Below are 22,012 nucleotides of genomic sequence, written 5' to 3' on the forward strand. Positions count from 1 at the left end.
GCATTTTTTCATGACACAAGAGGGGCGGCACGAGCACTTAGAAAAAAATAAAATAAACAAATAAATCCGCGCCGCTACATGGTTTTCTATTATCTGTCATATCTGTGTAGGGAATTGGCAAATTGTCGCCCCCTGCAGCTGCAGTCGCCCCTGCTGCTGAGAAGGTGCCGTGCATAGAAGCTGTGTGTGAGAAAGGGAAAGGGGAGGGGGGCGCGGGGGACAGTTCACCTCTGGGTCTCTCCCAAATGGAACGGACGGGGTGGGGGGGGGGTCCACTGTATAAAAGTTAGTAACACCTTCACTTTCTTCCATGTAACGCACATTTCATTCCTAATATAATAAATACAGGCCTATAATTCATGCACGTTTTGGTTTTTATGAATTATGTGAAATGGCCAAATAAAAATAGGTAATTATGTGGTCACCAAGGTGAATTGGTTTAGTCTTGACTTCTGGTCGTGAGTGACAGCGTTGGAGGATGGAAATCTGTTGATTGTCGAGTGTTAAATAAACAGAGATGGACAGAAAAAGGTCAAAGCATCAGGTGACCAGTTTAGGAAGAAAAGAAAAGATAAAGGTCTGCTATGTTCTCTCTGTGTGATTACAGTATCATGTCATGAATGAAGGGCTAATGTTAACTGCTGCTATACGTTTGTTAGCCTTTTACTATGATGCTTGCAATGCTGATACAACAGTAATTCATCTTAACAAACACCAGATCTAATTTCACCGTAAGATTGTGCTTTGCAACAAAACTGTTACAAGTTCACTTATTATTTATTTCCATCACGTTGGGTCCTGTAATTAGTCAACGATATTTTCATATCTGTAGCTAGTTTCAAAGATGAACATTTGCCATTTGCTACAACTCTATTTCGTGTCAAAACATAGTTTAACCAACCAAAAGTAAGCCAAGCATAGAATTGGAGGCAGTAACCAAGGAGCTAATTGTTCCTCCCTGAAAGATAGATTAGTATAACGTCTAATGACAGACACTTAGAGTTTAAGGGCATGTTTATTTAAATTTGCAAATGTCTGATGTTTTTTTACATGTCATATTTGAATAGCCTTTTTCATGTAGTTTAAAAATACTGTTAATTAAATAATAATAATCCAAACTATTCTAGTCTAATAAAACCAGAGGCTGTTCTTTGGCCGATGGGCTCAGCGCTGTGAACCTTTCCACTGAGGATGCTAACGTTGCGGTTTGTGCTGCAGGTGATGTCAGCAGTTATTCATCATTAGACTAGTGTTGGTAACTGACTGTGTGAGTTAGTGATCGGAGCATTTTAGGCCGAAGCCTGAACACTGTCTGTTTCCTTCTGTTGCTGCTGTTTGCTGCTCCGTTGTATTCAGGACTCCACTGTGACAGAACTGTGTTAGATCTTATTTTCAGAGGTTTACATTGGCAGGCTTATGTGTGTTGTATCTATAGCCCTGTGTTTAAGCTACAACTTCTCCTCACACTTTTCTTATTGCACTGTTACAAGAGGAATGTTCTGATTCTATTGTTTTCTATTCATTTATACAGTCCGAAGTTAAACAGGACAGGTTTCTGTTTAAGAAAGATATTTATTTTATTTTATTTTTAAAATAAATTGTTGAATAATAATTAGTTTTTCATTCATTCATTCATTCATTCATCTTCTATAGCCAGTTATTCCTGTTCTGGGTGGCGGGGTCTGCTGGAGCCTATCCCATGTGTTCATATCACTCAGAAATATGAATCTAATTCAGTTCAGGTTTGAGTCAAATAGTTCAAATATCATTTCACACAAATGAGGGCTAAAAAGTTTCACCACGCCAGCATGGGTGAAGGCAACCGGGTCAGCTGTCCTGACAATGAGGTGTCCCTTATTTATTTCTCAGGGAGCTGGTAACACTACTTGTGTTGAATACTTTTACATATATTCACAGAACGAGTGTTGTAAATTCCTAAACACCGAAGCCATGAGCTTGACGCTCTCCTCCCTCGTTATCCACTTAAACGACAAAAAAAAACTCCACAGATTCCTTCGTTTCTTTTCATTGTTTACTCCGAAAATTGTGCAAAATACAATAATCCAGCATTATGAAAAATAAAAAAAGCAAGAGCTAAATATAGCGAGAATGCGGAGTCTAACGGTAAAGTAAAGAGCAAAAGAAGAGAAGAGAAGAGGTCAAAAAACTGTATGGCTCCACTCCATGATGACTGCACCTGACCAACTGCTTTACGTCAACTGCTTTACGTCAACCACGCACACACGTATACTCCCCATTAAAGCTTACATGCACGATTTTTAAACCTAAGAACATCCACACATTTTTAAGTGAAATAAATGAAATATTAACTTATTAATATGAACCTTTCACTTGTAAATAATGTAAAAACCTCTTTTTTATCATAATTTTTATCACAACCTTTTTCCACATATCAACTTAAATTATTATTCAAACACTAATAAACAACAATAGCATTTAGGCTCCTATATTACCGGCCCCTAATTGTTCTCAATGTCCTTGAAACAATTACTCCAAAAGTGTCAACTTAAATCAAAGGAGCCTGAATAACATTACTATCATTCAGTGAAAGAAGCTTGGTGCTCGTAGTCCCATTCAAGATGAGATCTTCATAACAGTCCATCAGTTATCCTCTGATTCTTGAAGAAGACATATCTTTGTTATAGGGCGACAAAGCTCGTTGGTCTTGGTCTTCACTTTAACCTGACGGACGAAACCATTTCTATCAGGAAAAGTCTCCACTATTCTTCCAAGTGGCCAGGAGTTTCTGGGTGATGTATCGTCCACGATCAGCACCACGTCGCCGACACAGAAGTTTCTTCCAGGCGAAGACCATCGCTGACGTTCTTGGAGCTGTGTTAGATACTCTTTACACCAGCGTTTCCAGAAGACATTCGCGAGGTATTGAACCTGTCTCCACCTGCGGTTGACATACTGATCGTCTTCATGAAATACCCCTGGTGGTAACTCGGGCTTGACTTTGAGCAACAACAAGTGGTTGGGCGTCATGGCCTCTAAATCATTGAGGTCTGATGACACCTTTGTGATGGGCCTGCTGTTTATGACCGCCTCAGCTTCACAAAGTAGGGTGTGGAGACCTTCTTCATCCAGCAGTTGCTCCTTGACTGTGACGTTCAGGATCTTTCTCACTGAACGGATTAACCGCTCCCAGCTGCCTCCGTGGTGTGAACCTGCTGGCGGATTGAAATGCCACTGAACACCTCTCTGTTGCAAGTGTTTCTCAATCTTGTAGGTGTTCCATTCCTTGATTGATTTCCTCATTTCGCTGTCAGCTGACCGAAAGTTGGTTCCATTATCTGAGTACATCTCTCTGACTTGTCCTCTTCTTGCCAGAAATCTTCTGATTGCATTGAGACAGGCATCAGTGTCGAGAGAAGATGCAACTTCCAGATGCACTGCACGTATAGCAAGACACGTGAAGATAACGCCGTATCTCTTTACTTGGACTCTTCCTCTTTTCACTAGGAACGGACCGAAGTAATCGACACCGACTCTCGTAAAAGGAGGGTCATCTGGCAGGACCCTGCATGTTGGTAGATCTGCCATGAGCTGCTTGCCTGCAGCTCCATGTAGTCTTTTACAGATGACACACTTGGACAGGAACCTTCTGATAGCTCCACTGGCTCCAGGGATCCAAAATCGTTGCCGTAGCTGAGCCAACATGTGATTCCTTCCGGCGTGAGCTGTAATGTCATGAACGTGCCTTAACACAAGCCTTGTGACGTGTGAATCCTTAGGCAAGATGGCTTGCTGCTTGGAGTTATCAGGCATCGCAGCGCGACTCAACCTTCCGCCAACTCTCATAACTCCGTCTTGGAGCACTGGATTTAACTTAAAGAGCGAGCTACTTTTCTTCACTCTTTGCTGCTCCTTTAGCGTAGTTAAGTCTTCTTTGAAGCTCTGTTTCTGACAGCATTTCACAATTTCTATTTCTGCTTCAGTCAAGTCATCAAAAGTCAGATACTTTCCTTTAATGGCTTTCTTGAACTCCGTCATCTGGCTTTCTCCATCTACTGTTCGTAGCTCCTTTCTCTTTTCCTTTAGCTCTTTCAGCAAATCCTTAAGTTTCAGAAACCAGCCTACAGCGCGCTTCAACGCTGTCCATGAAGAGTAGTGGTTCAGCCACTGATCCATGAAATCCTTAGGCTCCTGTGCCTGAATGACGTGCACTTGAGTCACTCTTTTGATCTCTGGGTCGTCAATATCCAGCATGCCTGGATCTGGATTTTTAGGCCACTGGTCTTGTGAGCTGAGCAAGAAACTTGGTCCTGAAAGCCAGCTCTCATTTTTCAAAAATGCTTCCACAGTCTGTCCTCTTGAGACAACGTCAGCAGCATTCAGCGTGGTATTGATGTATCTCCACTGAGATGTTTGAGAGTGATTCAGGATTGCTGAAACCCTGTTGGCAACGAACGTCTTGAATCTGGTGCTCTCACTGTTCAAGTACTTTAGCACAGCCGTGCTATCGGTCCAAAAGATGGATTTGTGAAGCTCCAACTCAAGCTCTTTCCTCAGAAGATTGTCCATTTTTACTGCGAGTGTGGCTGCAGTCAGTTCCATTCTGGGAATAGTTGGTGACTTTAAGGGAGCGACCCTTGTCTTTGCCAGGATCAAGGTGGATTGAGCTTCACCCGTTGAAAAGCGCAGCAGTAAGTAGCTCGTAGTTCCGTAGGCGTCTTCACTCGCGTCAGCAAAGTGATGAAGCTGTGCAAAGACTGGAGCACCAAACTGCTTCGATTTGACATATCTGTCGACTCCAAATGTCTCAAGCTGTGGCAAACTTGAGATCCACCTGTTCCAACCTTTAACCACAGTGTCGGGTAGGTCTTCATCCCAGCTGTACTTCTGCCGACATAAATCCTGCAGGATTCTTTTGGCGGGCAATATTACGGGAGCGAGAAAGCCCAGCGGATCAAAAATTGAGCTGACCAAGGAAAGCAGGCCTCTCCTAGTGAGTGGTCGATCTTTGAGGTTGATCTTGAATCTGAACCGATCTGATTCGGCGCACCACTGGATACCTAATGCTCTCTCCATGGGCAACTTGTCCTCGTCTAAGTCCAGATCTTGGAACCCTTGAGCTTTTTCCTCTTCTGGGGTTGAGTTAAGCAACTTCCTGCTGTTGCTTGACCACTTTGTCAGCCGGAATCCTCCTTTTACCAACATGTTTCTCAACTCAGAACACAGTGTGATGGCTGTATCTTCATCAGAAGCCGACTTAAGACAGTCGTCCACGTAAAAGTTTTTCCTGACTGTTTTAGCCGTCTCCTGTCCAAACTCCTCTGCAAAGTCTGTTGCGCATTTCTGGAGCGCAAAGGTGGCGACACTTGGCGATGATGTTGCGCCGAAGATATGCACCAGCATCTTATGTTCGACGAGATCCTGCTCATAGTTGCCGTCAGGCCACCATAGAAATCTCAGGAGATCCGTGTCTTCATTACTCACTCTGACTTGGTGGAACATGGCCTCCACGTCAGCCATGACCGCCACAGCCTCCTGGCGGAACCTCATGAGGACCCCCACCAGCGAGCTTGTAAGGTCCGGACCCTGTAGGAGCTGCTGGTTTAATGATATTCCTCGGAAGCTTGCGCCGCAGTCAAACACGACGCGCAACTTCTGCTTTGTTGGATGTCTGACCCCATGGTGAGGCAGATACCACGTACGCCCCTCATTAGGTTCACACTCCTCACCTTCAAGCCTCACGGCGTAACCTTTCTTGAGCATGTCGTCCATGAATGCCACATATTCTCCATAGAACTTGCTGTCCTTTGAGAATCTCTTCCGTAAGTTCAGTGCACGTTGCTCCGCGACTGCTCTGTTGTTCGGCATACACAAACATTTTTTCTTCACTGGAAGACAAACATTGTAATGACCGTCTTTAAGTACAGCAGACTGTGACACCATGCTGATAAACTGATGGTCCTCCTTAGACATCTCGGTGTCTTCGTCTTGTCCAGCATCAGGAAAGTCCTGCTTGAATTGTAGCTGCCAAAGTTCTTCAAGCTTGGCTACTGAGATTCTGTTTGCAGTAATTCCTCTCAGTGTGTTTGCCTCCACTGTGTCACTTCCACCTCTGAGTGGTCCGTTCACTGTCCAGCCTAATATTGTCCTCACGGCGTATGGTCCATTGTCCACACTGTTGACCACTTGAAGCGGTTCCATAGCCTTGGGAACATTTGCTCCGATGAGCAATCCAACTTCTGCTTGGATAGTGGGAATTTTCACCTCCTTTAGGTGGGGCCAACTATCAATATCCTCTTGGCGGGGAACATTGTCCTTAGCTACAGGAATGACCTTCTGTGAATACACCTCCGAAAGTTCAACAAACTGGTTGCTGTCCAAACTGCTGATCTCCAGACCAGCCACAATGCGTGTGTTCACGACTGATTCATGTCCCATAGTTCGCAATGAGATGCTTACATTGCGTCCGTTCATGTTCAGTTTTTTTATCAGTGACTCTGTAGCGAAAGTAGCCGAGCTACCGGGATCCAAAAACGCGTAGGTTATCACTGTCTTGGTTCCTTTTTGTGCTTTGACACACACTGGAACGATCGAAAGAACGCAGTCCTCTTTACCGGCCCCTGTGACTCCAAAAGTTTCAGCCGTTTGTACAAGGGCACTTGAAACAGATTGCTGATCACAACAGTCTTTTCCTGTGTCTTCTCTTGTGTCTTTGTTGGCAATGTGCAATGATGTGGGATGCGGTCTGGAGCATTCTTCACATTGAAGCTTCTGTTTGCAGCTGCTACTCATATGACCGTGCTTTAAACATGCGAAACACAGACCTTTGCTCCTCAAGAAACCAATCTTGTCTTTATGTTGCTTGCTCTTGAATTTCTTGCAAACTGTGAGACTGTGTTGCTCTCCATTACAACAAACACAAGGTTTACTGAAACCATCCAATGAGACAGGTTGAGTTTTTGCTGCTGTCTGTGTTGCATTTTCTGTCTTGGGGGGCATAACAACTGTTGTGAACACTTTTCTTGATTTGAGTGTCTCTGCGTATTGCGGTTTTGGTTTCTGTTTCACTGACTCTTTCGTGTTTATTGTGTTTTCTTTTATGTTTCCGTAGAGTGGATGCAGGAGATACATAACTTGCTTATTCACAAAGTCAACAAAGTCCTTGAACTTGACTCTTTTTTTTGTTCTTTCTTGCAGGTCACAAGCCAGCTTCCTCCAGGATTCCTTGAGCTTGTATGGAAGTTTATTTGTCAGTGCCTTTATATTAGCTGTGTTGTCCAAGTCTTCCATGTAGCTAATATCTGTCATTGTGTTAGAGCAGCCCGTTAGGAATAGTGCGAAGGATTGAAGAGATGCACCATCTTCTGGCTTGATCGTGGGCCAGTCCAAAGCCTCCTTTATGTACGCTTCGGCTATCTTGAAGTCGTCACCAAAGAACTCCTTTAACATTTGTTTTGCTTTAGCATATCCTGCTGAAGACTCCATGTGGATGCAACTCTTAACCAACTCGTGTGGTTGTCCACTTGTGTACTGTAGCAAAAATTGAAGACGATCACGATTGTCACTGGTGCGGCCCTCAATCCCATGTTCAATGGCTCTAATAAAGGATTTGTATTCCAGTGGGTCTCCTTTAAATGTTGGGATGGTGAGATCAGGAAGTAGTGAAGCTTTGTGACTCCTCACAAGATACTCTGTCACGTTGGCTTGCTGAGAGATGGCTTGGCAAAGCTCATCAAGCACTGGTCCCTGTGGCTCTTTAATTTCAGTCCTTGGTACAGACGTAGCCAACTGATCAGTTGCTGCTGGAGTATTTTGTCTAACCTTGGCCGCTGGTAAGGTGGGTCTTGATGGTGGTTGAGGGGTGGGTTTTGTGTCTGTTTGACTGTTATCAGCTTTAACTGTGCTACCATCTTCTTGTGTGTTCTCATATTTTTGTAAGACCTCCATTTTAGCGTCAGACTCAGCCAGTGCAGTTTGCATTGCATGCATTTCTTTTCTAGCCTTTATTGAAGCTTCAATCCTTCTTTGTTGGGCTTCAAACTCTGCTTTTCGCTGCTTTTCTTCAGCTTGAAGTTGAACCTCCCTGCATCTTTTCTCTGCATACCAATCTGCTTCTTCCTGTTCTATGGCCAGTTTCTCCCGTAAAGCTGCAGCTTTTGCTCTTAATAATGCTTGCTCCATTTCTGCCTTTAATCTGACTGAAGACGTTGATGAGCGTGAGCTTCCACTCCGTGATGTAGCTTTACTTCGACCACTAGCGGACACTTTTGTTGATGTAGACCTACTGTCTGCAGGTGTTACCTGCCTGTCACACTCTTCAGCCTGCTCAACACGCCTCAAAACGTCTTTCATCCAATCCTCACATTTCCAGAAAAATTCATCCATTGATTCATTCTTTGGATCAAACCAGTTCCTTTGATCGCCTGCAAATTCCTCTTCATTCATTAATTTCTGAAGGCCAGAATTAAGCTCCAAAAATTCCTGATGCAGGCCACTGAAGTCAACACGGAGCTTATTTTTTACAGTGTCAACATTTGCATCATCTTCCATTAATTGTTCGATGTGATTTTTCAAGCTAGTTATCTGGGAGAGCTTTGACCTGCGTGCCTGGATCTGTCTGGATGTGTGTTCTTCTATGGCCTTCTCAGTGATCTTTACCGTCCGTTTTCCACTCTCTGGTTCATCCATAACAAGCTATTGTTTCCACTTTTAATCAGTTAAAGAAGCCGAAGCACCACAGAGTCTCACTTCGCTATTCAGCCGAACAACGATCCTATTTTTATTTATTTTTTTTTTACTCACATGCGTCCGCGAGTAGACTCACATCAATTAACGATCCGACGCCAGTCAGGCGAGCTCCCTCTTGCAGCTTATGACTTTTTCTTTTCCAAAAATCTCCGTCGTGTTTGTCAGGTAGTTCCACGCTTCATTAACCCACGAAGAGCGAGTTTTTTGACTAATGTAAATTCCTAAACACCGAAGCCATGAGCTTGACGCTCTCCTCCCTCGTTATCCACTTAAACGACAAAAAAAAACTCCACAGATTCCTTCGTTTCTTTTCATTGTTTACTCCGAAAATTGTGCAAAATACAATAATCCAGCATTATGAAAAATAAAAAAAGCAAGAGCTAAATATAGCGAGAATGCGGAGTCTAACGGTAAAGTAAAGAGCAAAAGAAGAGAAGAGAAGAGGTCAAAAAACTGTATGGCTCCACTCCATGATGACTGCACCTGACCAACTGCTTTACGTCAACTGCTTTACGTCAACCACGCACACACGTATACTCCCCATTAAAGCTTACATGCACGATTTTTAAACCTAAGAACATCCACACATTTTTAAGTGAAATAAATGAAATATTAACTTATTAATATGAACCTTTCACTTGTAAATAATGTAAAAACCTCTTTTTTATCATAATTTTTATCACAACCTTTTTCCACATATCAACTTAAATTATTATTCAAACACTAATAAACAACAATAGCATTTAGGCTCCTATAAGTGTAGTTAATGTGGGCGTGTCCATAATAAAACACATCAACATTCAAAGCACCTAGTGTTGAGCATCACCATAGCAACCGCAACAGAAAATCTCTGGAGCCACCACTGGTCACGTGGTTCCTTAAAAGCTCATTAAATATTCAATAAATAAAGTCATTTAAATGCCTTTAAATCAACAATGTGCAACATTAAGAGTGCAAATCTTAGCAAACAAAGTGCTATCGTGACTAGTGCAGTTATTGCAGTAGCTCAAGTTGTTGTTCAATGTGTAATATTTACAGTAATGACCTGCAGTTCACGTTTGCTTCCTCAAATAACGTGATGAGTATTTTCCTAAAGTCTAAGGTGTTTCCATTCAGCCAGATGTCTACAAAGCTATCACAGCTGCTGCTGCTTGAAGCTTCAGTCACTTCTTCATGAGTATTCCTCCTCCATCTGAATCCTAGATCTAGTTCATGATGACCCTGCAGGTTCTGGAGCTGTTTCCTCACCAGTTGTAACCGTCAGCTCAGAGATATTCTTCCTTTTTAAGCACGTGTGTGTTTGGACGACAGCGTCTCATTCATGTCTGAGGACATGGACAACAACTGTCCAACATGACAGGACGCTCACCAGGCAGCTATGGTGGGACATCCAGCAGCTGTCCTGACATACTGACATCATTGACTTTACTAGGTTATCAACAGTATGCAGTTATTACTGGTATTTATGAAGTAACAGTAACTTACACGGTGAAAAACACAACATACTTAGTGTTTAGAGTAAAAGTACCTCATTTAAAATGTACTCAGAGTAAAAGTGACATAGTTCCTTCTTAGGCGGGTGTATAATCTCTCCCCATGCAATAAAAAAGTACAAACACATCCACAAAGATCAAAGTCACTTTGTATTAAAGGAAACACACAGATCACACATACACTATATTACCAAAAGTATTCGCTCACCTGCCTTTACTCATTCTATGAACTGAAGTGCCATCCCATTCCTAACTCATAGAATTCAATATGATGTCGGTCCACCTTTTGCAGCTATTACAGCTTCAACTCTTCTGGGAAGACTGTCCACAAGGTTGAGGAGAGTGTTTATAGGAATTTTTGACCATTCTTCCAAAAGCGCATTGGTGAGGTCACACACTGATGTTGGTCGAGAAGGCCTGGCTCTCAGTCTCCGCTCTAATTCATCCCAAAGGTGTTCTATCGGGTTCAGGTCAGGACTCTGTGCAGGCCAGTCAAGTTCATCCACACCAGACTCTGTCATCCACGTCTTTATGGACCTTGCTTTGTGCACTGGTGCACAGTCATGTTGGAAGAGGAAGGGGCCCGCTCCAAACTGTTCCCACAAGGTTGGGAGCATGGAATTGTCCAAAATGTTTTGGTATCCTGAAGCATTCAATGTTCCTTTCACTGGAACTAAGGGGCCAAGCCCAGCTCCTGAAAAACAACCCCATACCATAATTCCTCCTCCACCAAATTTCACAGTTGGCACAATGCAATCTGAAATGTACCGTTCTCCTGGCAACCTCCAAACCCAGACTCGTCCATCAGATTGCCAGATGGAAAAGCGTGATTCATCACTCCAGAGAACGCGTCTCCACTGCTCTAGAGGCCAGTGGCGGCGTGCTTTACACCATTGCATCCGACGCCTTGCATTGCACTTGGTGATGTGTGGCTTGGCTGCAGCTGCTCGGCCATGGAAACCCATTCCATGAAGCTCTCTGCGTACTGTACTTGGGCTAATCTGAAGGTCACATGAAGTTTGTAGCTCTGTAGCAATTGACTGTGCAGAAAGTCGGCGACCTCTTTGCACTATGCGCTTCAGCATCCGCTGACCCCTCTCCGTCACTTTACGTGGCCTACCACTTCGTGGCTGAGTTGCTGTTTTTCCCAAACGCTTCCATTTTGTTATAATAGAGCTGACAGTTGACTGTGGAATATTTAGGAGCGAGGAAATTTCACGACTGGATTTGTTGCACAAGTGGCATCCTATGACAGTTCCACGCTGGAATTCACTGAGCTCCTGAGAGCGGCCCATTCTTTCAAAAATTTCTTGTTTCACAGTCTGCATGCCTGAGTGCTTGAATTTATACACCTGGGGCCAGGCCAAGTGATTAGAACACCTGATTCTGATCATTTGAATGGGTGAGCGAATACTTTTGGTAATATAGTGTAGATCCAGATTACAGTTCCTCCTTAATCACTCAATGAACTTGCTGTTTAGTTTGAGCAGGAGCTGGTTTTCAGGACTCGGCACCATCAGCTGAGTCAGAAATAATAATCAGAAACAGTGTCATTGTTTTTAGGTTGCACACCTGTCGCATATTCAGGTGTACAGAGATACACATGTGTCAGAAACTGGACAAATAAATCCTAATGTTCCAGAATAATCATGGCTGATTCATTCACATCTCACTGTATAAGAACAGAAAATCAACAGGAAACTATCTTTAGCTCATCAAGACATGAAAGCAGAACAAGATGATCCCACGTATGAAAATAAATGAACAAAGCTCAGCTGAAGTGAAAGTGGTCGGCTCTGTGTTTTTTCACTGATAACCAACAGAAACATCTGGAAAACATCTGGAAAACCCTCCAGAAACACTGTGGAACCTCAGCTCTACAGATCACAGATCTCTGGATGAACCATCTCAAAGTCAAAGTCAGTTCTTTCTTCTAGGATTTTTGGAAGCGCTTTTTACTCCGTTTCTTTCTCCTCCTGCTCTGCTTCACTTCCTCATTTTAATCACTCAGTGAACTTGCTGTTTAGTTTGAGCAGGAGCTGGTTTTCAGAGTCAGCAGAGTTCATTGTAGCTGGGTTTGCAGTGAACAGCAGCCCAGCACAGCCACAGCAGAAGCAGGCAGGCCAGTGTTGAGTTTGAGAGAGAGCTTTGTGATGAGAGGAAACGCCTTCACTACGTCCATTTTGTCTGAGACACAGGCAAGGAACCCATCTAGCTCCCTGGTGCCTTTTGACTCTTTGGACTTCAGTGATGAGAAGAAATCGTCCTCATCTGATGAGTGGCCGACAGGCTCCATCTCATCCTCTGTCATGTGCTCAGTGTGATGCTTCTCATAGGCCAAACCTGTTTTAACGTGACAAATACACACAGCACACACAGAATATATCAGACGTTTAGGCTTTCATTTATGTGGCTGTAACTTCATTCATCATAAAGTTGCCTTTACAAACCAAAACATCCTCTCCACTCATGTAGACAGGCTCATTGTTTAGTTGCATGTATGTTGGACTAAGCCTTCTTAAAGGTGGCAGAAATGTTTTGTTGCTGACCCTGGGCACAGCAGCACACTGCTTTGCTTCTATGCTGAAGAAGTGGAGACTCCTCTTCTCCAAACTGTGTGTGAGGTGATCAGCATCTACAGTAGGTCATACTATATGTAGTTTATACATCCCCCATCAATAATCCAAATGATCCCTTTAATAATAAGAAGTGATGAAGATCATACCTGCTTCTATGACGTTGGCTTTCTCACTCCAAGTGGTCTTGGATTGTGTCAGAAGGATTGCTGCAGCTATCAGTTCAGGGTCTCCCATCATGGTCACCAACCTGAATGGCTCTGATTAGTGGAAGCACAACTTGCAGGATACTTCCAGTCGTCTGAGTTTTGCTTCTAACTGGAAGATCACTGGCAGCAGCCACCCCATGTGACTGAAGGATGTTTAATGCCTTCGTCACAGGTCTTCATCACTGTGCAGTGCTGGGTCAAGAAGGCGATTTCAGCCGGACTCAGCCTATATGACATAAAGCAAATATCAACAGATAAATACTATGTTTTAAATTAGAAGTTTGACGCAACCAAAATTCACAAAATGTCAGAAATTCAAGTCAACAGCCCAGAGCCAAAGCACTCTGAGCTAAGGATTACCAGCAGTCACATGCTTTATGTACTCATCTCACTAGTACTGCTGATAATACTGATACTTGTGGTCATTGTTATGATATCAAATCAATCCACTCATGTTCTGTTCAGACTGTATGCTCAGTGTGTGTGTATCTATGTACTATTCAGCCTCTGTGTTTGATGGAAAAAGAAGTGATTGAAAATGTAATGGAGAATGTGTGAGAGAGTCATTATTTAACACTGTGGCTAGTGATCACATAATGTATTCCACTTCAGGAGTACTCACAGACATTTCTGATGGCACCCTCTCCCTTCTGGTGTTTAATCTGTATGACCCTCTCCACAGCCATGTATGTGGAGTTCCACCGTGTTTGAACTGGAGGTTGCATTCTGCAGCCATGTGTGACCCACCTGTTTTGTCCCACAGTCCTTGGCGTTTCCCAAAGGCTGCAGGTGATAGCTGCTTGTATGTCTCATCCTGTTCTTCTGCCTTGGCAGCATCTTTTGTGGCGGTTCAGTTTAACAGGTGACACGTTCACCTTTGATGAGGAGGCAGTTGGTCTTCAAGACCGTTGTTTTCTTCCAGGATGTTGAACGTGTCTTGATGGGTGACTCTGGGCTCATCCTCAGAAGAGTCTGACTCAGCTTCTGTGGATGGGCTCTGCTCCCAAACACGCTGAATGCTTTGATAAAATCTGACCCGCTGTCTGTTGTGGTTCTTACAACTTTTCCCCTTAACCCGTACTGACGGTGAACGTCATCAAGGGCACCTGCTAGCACATGGAACACGTGGGACCCCCTCAACCTCTGGCATGAAAGTGCAGCAGATCTTCTCTCAAAGGTTTCCTCATCTATCCAATGACAGGTGACCCCATGAAACTTCTCTGGTGTGCTGTCTAACAGTCGGTGGTAGCTAGGGTGGCCATTTCCACAACACCAAAAAGGAGGACACTTTGCGGCATATAGTTTGGAAAGAAAAATCGCAACATACAACTCTAGTGTACTCCCCACGACAATACAATTTTGTACATGATAACGATGGTATCATGATACAGTGATTCTGAGATACTCTGTTCATCACAAGATAATTTATCTATGATATATCATGATGTAGCTATGTGTAACAGAAGAGGAAAAAATATTCCTGAGAAGGCGAAAAGTATTTGTTCACAGTATTTGTATTTATTCAATACATCTGTCTTGCAAAGTGCAGTGCCACAAAGCAGAACATTTATGGCCTTAAATGTGCAAATTAAATTTACATAAAAATAAACAAATAAATGCAAAAAATATACATTCCAGTTCTTAATAAGCATATAGAACTTTTTATGTAAACAACAAAAGACTGTGAGAAGAAAAAACACCATGTAACGGATAAATATTGAACTGAAAAGTCCACAGTGTATTCCACTGTATTCCGAGAATTGAATCAGAGAATTGAGTGACACCGCTTTTAGCCAATGATTTTTAACCAATCTTTTTTTTTAACCGAAAATCTTACACCGTTGGACGATATGTAGCGTTGCGTTCAGGTGCAACTCCAAAAAGGAGGACAAACAAGCGTCCGGCTTGAGGCTGCGCCGGACGCTGGACAAGGCATTTAAATTCCGGACTGTCCGGCCTAAATCCGGACGTATGGCTACCCTAGTGCTAGCTGAGACATAACTGAGTCCACTGAGGCGTGACACCACAGCCTTCTTCATCTGAGTGGAAGCTGCCTGTATTCTGGCCCAGAGAGTGGGTCTGGAGATGATCTTCATTGAGGATCAGTGTTGATACAAGTTCTTTAAAAGCAGCTTGGATGAAGGCCTTCACACATGAAGTTAATCAGAACCTTGTCAGCTTTTGTTTGCGTCACATGTTTGGTTCCACCCACTGCCTCCAAGTCAGATAGTTTTCTTTGCTTGAGGTTTTCTTCTGGTTCCAGGGTCCACTTCTGTTCTGTCATGAGGTCAGTGTACACTTTCATCTTTGATGGATGTTTCCTCTGTGAATAAAAAACAATCATATAAATTATCAACACCATGTTTTCATTAAACAGTTAAAATATGTTTTATATTCATAGATTAATTCATATTTTAACACATATCACAGCAATATTACCGTCGTTTTGAGTGAAATTAAGGAATGAGTCAAATTTGATGTTTCAAATGAAGCTAACGGTAACTAGCACTATAAAGCTAGCTGCTAACACTGACGTTAGCATACCATGACTGAGTAAAGTTATTAACTGCATGTAACGTTATTTAGCTTCAGGTGAGCTTATCTCACCTGTACATGGTTGCTCAGGTTGAAGCAGAGTTCTTGTAGGTGGATAGCTGCGTCTCTTTCAGCATAAAAAGTTTACGCTGTGATGAGGACGTTAACACACGAGGAAAGAAATGAGAGGAACCGTGGATCACGTGACAGCGTGAAGGCAGAGCTCCAAGTCTGTGTTCGTTCACCTTTACCTGCACAAGCATGGACCAGGAGTTCCTTGGAAACAAAACAGACCTGGATGCAGCAGAAAAGGGCAGAAGTACTGCAGAGAGAGAGTCAGTTATGTGCTGAGGACAAGATTATCATCGTAGGTTTCTTTGTTTGTTATTAGAGCCATGTTTGTATATTTGGTTTGATTATTATTATCATTTGAACTGGAGCATAACTGTTTAGATGAAGTTTACCATTTCATTTGACTGTTCTGATTATTCATAGTTGTGATGCCGCCTCCCAGGAAATGAGAACAAAAGGGGAGAGTGGCACAGGTGTCTCAGATGAGACAGGGGAGAGCCATAATGTTTTTTGACCGCTCTTCTTTTTTGTTTTTGTTCTTGTTTTTTTTTCTTATTGATAATGATTGTGGACACTGAGAACCAGACGCAAATAAAACGCCGCACATAACTCAAAGGAGGAAGTGATTGTTTTACTTGGAGCGCGTCACGACCACAGCGAACCCCTGAACAAAGAACGGCGTCTAGAAGTCGGTTGCTGGTTAAAATGCCGTCACGCATGTTCCTGTTAAAAAGTCATCCTTTAGTTCCAAATCCAGATTACATCCTAAATCTATGCAGCGTGTTGTTTAGCAGGCTGCTGTTAGACTGACTATCAGTGACTGCAGAGGTGATTTCTGATCAACTCTGGACGTATAAAACCCTCAAACATGTTCCTTTACTAGTGAGAGCTGAAGGTGTAAGAAATGTTTTCTCCTCCATGATGTTTTTAAACATCTATGATAAGAGTTGACAGACTTCTGATTTTTCAACTAATATGTCAAATGACAAATGTGACGTCATGAATAAAATAATGTTGACGTGAACAGAAGTCATGTTGGCAGCAGCTGCAGCCATGAAATGTTCATGTGTTCACACTGCAGATGTGGGTCACATTTTAAGTGTTGAGTTCAGTTCAGTCTGACAGAGACAAAGTCACAGATCCATCTGTATTTAATAAATCAAACTGTGTTCAGACACAGACATGAATCTAAAGAGTCTGTTGTTATGTATGTGTCAGAGTTTTAGTTACAACATGTGGCTCTAGAGTAATGACTCTTCTCTCTGTTCAAACTTCCTGGTTCACAGGAAGTTTGAACAGGAACCCAGAACAGATGAAAGCTTTAGTGATGGGGGGATGGGCAGTAGTCAAATCAATAAGAAATGTGATAGAATAAAAGGAAAGTGAACAGACGCTCTGTGTGTCACTGACAATGATCACCATGACAACAGCAACATATCTCACCTGTCAGCTGATATTTAAAGACAAACAGCTGACATTTCCAGATATCCTGTCCTCCCTCGTCAAAAACCAGACCTACACCTTCAACTGACAGAAGTCAGTTATAGTTGTGGCTGCTGCTGAGAGACTCCATCTTCCTGTTTCTTTACAGTCAACACTTTCACTTCAGTGGAAACAGTTTGAGCTGAAGACTAGAGGAGGAAAGTCAGAAGTGTCTCATGATCTGAAGAAGAGTCCAAACACATCAACTGAGTTCTTGGAGTTTTGACAGGAAGATGAAGACGTTGGTGGTGTTTGTGATCCTCGTTCACCGTAAGATATCTTCTTCCTGGATTTGATTCTAACTTCAGTCTGACATCATTTCTCTCACGTCTGTCTCTTTAAAGAAAGTCAGTGATGACCTGTTTCAACTTTGATTAGTTCTTAGTTTGTCTGTGAGGGACACGTCCAGAAGCAGAGTCTGATGTTCTGTTCACGTGGACTGTTTCTAATCACTGCTGTAAATGTAAAATCACATCAAGAAAGAAAGAATCAAACAGATTGAAGGTGAGCTCAGAGCTAACGACTGCTTGATGATCTGGCTGCAGGTCAGGACTTCACTGTTGGACACAAACATTTACAAATGTCAATGTGTTTGAAAGTCAAACTGTCAGCTAGTGACTTCTTCATGGGGGGATGTTGACGACTAGTTTCCTCATCCAGATGCCACATTACTGAGAACAAGCAACAGAGACATATTAAAGGTTAAGAAATGTTAACCTTATTAAACAGCAGCTGTTTTCATTCACCCTATCTATCCTGATGTTTCCAGTGGTGAATGTGGGACAGGTTTTCAGTGACTGGAACAAACTGAATGTCCTGGTCTGGACTTCACAGCCTCCGTCCTGTTTATTTCTGTCTCTAGACAAAAGTCTGAACATTCACACATTAACAACAGGTCAGTCTTCAAATGGGTTCTTACTGGAATCAACACAAATGATCCAAAGCTTTCTGAGCAGCACAGAGGACAGAACGTTGACTATCACATGTCTGGATGTATCAGATGATCAGAGAACAGTCGGTCCAGTCTTCTGTTCCTGACATTGTGAACTGGAACCAGGTCAGAGGTTAACTATCAAACACAAACACAGTGAGCTACGGTGTCCTGGAGTGGACAGAAAGACAAACATCTGTAGAATGAGGCCATGTTTCCTAAGCTGAGTGCTAGAAATGCTAGAAAGAAGACAAGAGAACAGAGCATTGACTTTGGACCCAGCCCCCCTGGACCTTATGGACAAGCAGACCATGAACATGAAGGATGTTTCTCAGTAACATCTTGCTCCAATCAGTAGATGTTCTCTCTGTGTTTGCTGCATGTTAGCTTCCTAGTGTTCCAGACTTGTAAATCTGTGAAAGCAAGAAGCCATCTCTGAATACTTGACATGAATAACACGGTTGGAGTTCTAGTTTGGACCTTGAGACAGTTTGTGGTTTAGATTGGTGCTGTTAAAGAAGAGATGTGTCTCTGTGTTAGTATCAGGACCAGAGGAGGCCTTTTACTGATGGAGTGTAGTGCAGAGATCAGTCCTGAGAGATGGTGCACCATGAGTTCATTCATCAGTTAGAGCTAAAAATCATCTTCTGCTTGACTGAACTCTAAACTGTTCCAGGACTGGAGTAGAGGACAGACCTGATCAACACAATCTTACAAATGTCATTACTCATTACTTTGAGCAAGAGAGGAAGTTTTTCAGACAAATCTATGAAAACTGTCAAAACACATTCAATGATCTGCTCTTTGACTTCAGTCTGTGAATGAAATGTAGTTTTTCATTGACTGACTGATAGTTCAACTGGTTTCTCTGGTCCCTGCAGATAATGTGACCTACAGTCAGTCATGTGTCAAGTCAAACCCACAGCATGCAGCTGATTTGTCTTTCTCTTTGTGTGTCCTCTCAGTTTCCCAGCATGCCCTGGCAGGTGTGGTGCAGGTGAATGAGGGGGCGGAGTCTGTCCTGCTACCCTGCCACTACTTCGGTATATTACCTGAAGATGACCCCACAGTGATTTGGACCAGGAACGATCACAGTCCCAAATCTGTCCACAAACGAGGAGAAACAGATGAAGTTAAAGGTCAGAACCAGGTTTACAGGGGGAGGACATCGATGACGCCTGATGCTCTAGACTCTGGAGACTTCAGCCTCACTCTGACAAAACCCCACCTCTCTGACAGCGGCAGCTACACCTGCTCCATCAGTGATGGAAGACAAGAACTGAGAGTGACAGACGTACATCTACAGGTCAAAGGTCAGAAACAAACCTCAACATGTGTTCACTGTTTAAATATGAGGAGGAAGAAAAAGACTCAACTGAACCTTTGTGAGGTTTCACTTTCTGTAGCAGAACATTTGACAAACAGCAGTGGAGACAAGAGCAGCACCTCATTCATTCATTCATTCATTCATTCATGCTACAAGATATGACAGAACCAGTATTAACTCTGTCAAAGACTGGAAAACCTGAAGGAAGGTGATGGGTCCTTCTAAGAGTGTTAGAGAAAAGTGTAAGGAAGAGTTTCTCACAGACATTTAGCAATGATGAAAGGATGAAAATCTAACTCAGGTTTTTATGTGATCCAGGAATGAAGTTTGAAAGCAGCAGTGTTTTCATATTATTAGGAACAGTCTGGGGAGACATTCCTGTAAAGATGATGTGTTGTGTTTCTGCTAATGTGATGAGATGCTTCTAATTAGGGCTGTCAATACATTCAAATATTCCATTTCATAGTTAAATTCAAATGAATCACACATTCTTTAAAAGTCTGTTTCAGATAAACCTGGAAGGTACATTTGAAAGTTTTTAATACTCTTCTCAACATGTCAGCTGCTCAGAAAGCTCTGTGCTCTGCAGAGAAGTCTCAGCTCTCAGCTGTGTTCTTGATCCAGTGGTAACTCTGTTCACATCCACAGTAAATGCAGATAACTTAGTTCTAGTAGAGAGGAGACTCTGACAGGACGTTGAAGATGAACTTATCGTCCAAAAACCCATTCCTTTATCAATGACTGCTCCTTTTTCTCTGCTTGACTTCATCCTCTTCTTCTTTGGGGAGTTTTGTCAGTTTTGATGCAAACACCTGCCTCTACAGTTGATCTGCTTTATTGTCCTCTCAGACCAGCAGGTGGACGTGAAGGTGCAGGAAGGGGCGGAGTCTGTCATCCTACCATGCAGAACAAACGCTGACCTGCCTGAGGACACCTCAGTGGAGTGGACTCACTCTGAGCCAGAACTCATCATGGTCCATGTGTATCGAAACGGAAGTAACCAACTTAACAATCAGGACAGGTTTTACAAAGACAGAACAAAGATGAATGAAGACCTGCTGGAAACTGGAGACCTCAGTCTGACCCTGAAATACCCCACAGAGAGAGACTCTGGATCATACATCTGCACCGTCTACAGAGGCCAAGACATCCTGAGAGAGAAAGTAGTGCTGCACCACCTCAAAGGTACTGTAAGGACTGTAGATACAGGTCAGAGGTCAGAGGTCAGAGCTGGAGATACAGGTCAGAGGTCAGTACTGTAGATACAGGTCAGAGGTCAGAGGTCAGAGCTGTAGATACAGGTCAGAGATCAGAGGTCAGAGCTGGAGATACAGGTCAGAGGTCAGAGGTCAGTACTGTAGATACAGGTCAGAGGTCAGAGGTCAGAGCTGTAGATACAGGTCAGAGGTCAGAGCTGTAGATACAGGTCAGAGGTCAGAGCAGTAGATACAGGTCAGAGGTCAGAGGTCAGAGCTGTAGATACAGGTCAGAGGTCAGTACTGTAGATACAGGTCAGAGGTCAGAGGTCAGAGCTGTGGTTACAGGTCAGAGGTCAGAGCTGTAGATACAGGTCAGAGGTCAGAGATCAGTACTGTAGATACAGGTCAGAGGTCAGAGCTGTAGATACAGGTCAGAGGTCAGAGCAGTAGATACAGGTCAGAGGTCAGAGGTCAGAGCTGTAGATACAGGTCAGAGGTCAGTACTGTAGATACAGGTCAGAGGTCAGAGGTCAGTACTGTAGATACAGGTCAGAGGTCAGTACTGTAGATACAGGTCAGAGGTCAGAGGTCAGAGCTGTAGATACAGGTCAGAGGTCAGAGGTCAGTACTGTAGATACAGGTCAGAGGTCAGTACTGTAGATACAGGTCAGAGGTCAGAGGTCAGAGCTGTAGATACAGGTCAGAGGTCAGAGCTGTAGATACAGGTCAGAGGTCAGTACTGTAGATACAGGTCAGAGGTCAGAGCTGTAGATATAGGTCAGAGGTCAGTACTGTAGATACAGGTCAGAGGTCAGAGATCAGTGCTGTAGATACAGGTCAGAGGTCAGAGGTCAGAGCAGTAGATACAGGTCAGATTTCAGAGGTCAGTACTGTAGATACAGGTCAGAGGTCAGTACTGTAGATACAGGTCAGAGGTCAGAGGTCAAGTTGTTCTTTATGTTTCTCCACAGAACTACACTATATTACCAAAAGTATTCGCTCACCCATTCAAATGATCAGAATCAGGTGTTCTAATCACTTGGCCTGGCCCCAGGTGTATAAATTCAAGCACTCAGGCATGCAGACTGTGAAACAAGAAATTTTTGAAAGAATGGGCCGCTCTCAGGAGCTCAGTGAATTCCAGCGTGGAACTGTCATAGGATGCCACTTGTGCAACAAATCCAGTCGTGAAATTTCCTCGCTCCTAAATATTCCACAGTCAACTGTCAGCTCTATTATAACAAAATGGAAGCGTTTGGGAAAAACAGCAACTCAGCCACGAAGTGGTAGGCCACGTAAAGTGACGGAGAGGGGTCAGCGGATGCTGAAGCGCATAGTGCAAAGAGGTCGCCGACTTTCTGCACAGTCAATTGCTACAGAGCTACAAACTTCATGTGACCTTCAGATTAGCCCAAGTACAGTACGCAGAGAGCTTCATGGAATGGGTTTCCATGGCCGAGC

The 22,012-nt window shown here is 43.3% G+C and overlaps 2 protein-coding genes across 2 annotated transcripts in view; both read left to right on the forward strand.

Annotated features, from left to right (window-relative positions):
- LOC311492880 (uncharacterized protein) overlaps nucleotides 1–22,012 on the forward strand; it is a gene marked incomplete at its 5' end in the record, with an annotated part of 263,852 nt that overhangs the window by 35,877 nt on the left and 205,963 nt on the right. The window lies entirely within an intron of this gene.
- Nucleotides 15,802–22,012, forward strand: part of LOC311486148 (butyrophilin-like protein 2) — a gene marked incomplete at both ends in the record, with an annotated part of 44,721 nt that continues 38,510 nt past the window's right edge. The window contains 3 exons of the mRNA XM_084541909.1: nucleotides 15,802–15,859; nucleotides 20,202–20,348; nucleotides 20,454–20,537. Coding sequence (XP_084398035.1) covers nucleotides 15,802–15,859; nucleotides 20,202–20,348; nucleotides 20,454–20,537 — 289 coding nt within the window. The remainder of the gene's footprint in view (nucleotides 15,860–20,201; nucleotides 20,349–20,453; nucleotides 20,538–22,012) is intronic.

The sequence above is a fragment of the Chelon labrosus genome (assembly GCF_963514085.1).
Source record: "Chelon labrosus genome assembly, chromosome: 1".
Classification (NCBI taxonomy): domain Eukaryota; kingdom Metazoa; phylum Chordata; class Actinopteri; order Mugiliformes; family Mugilidae; genus Chelon; species Chelon labrosus.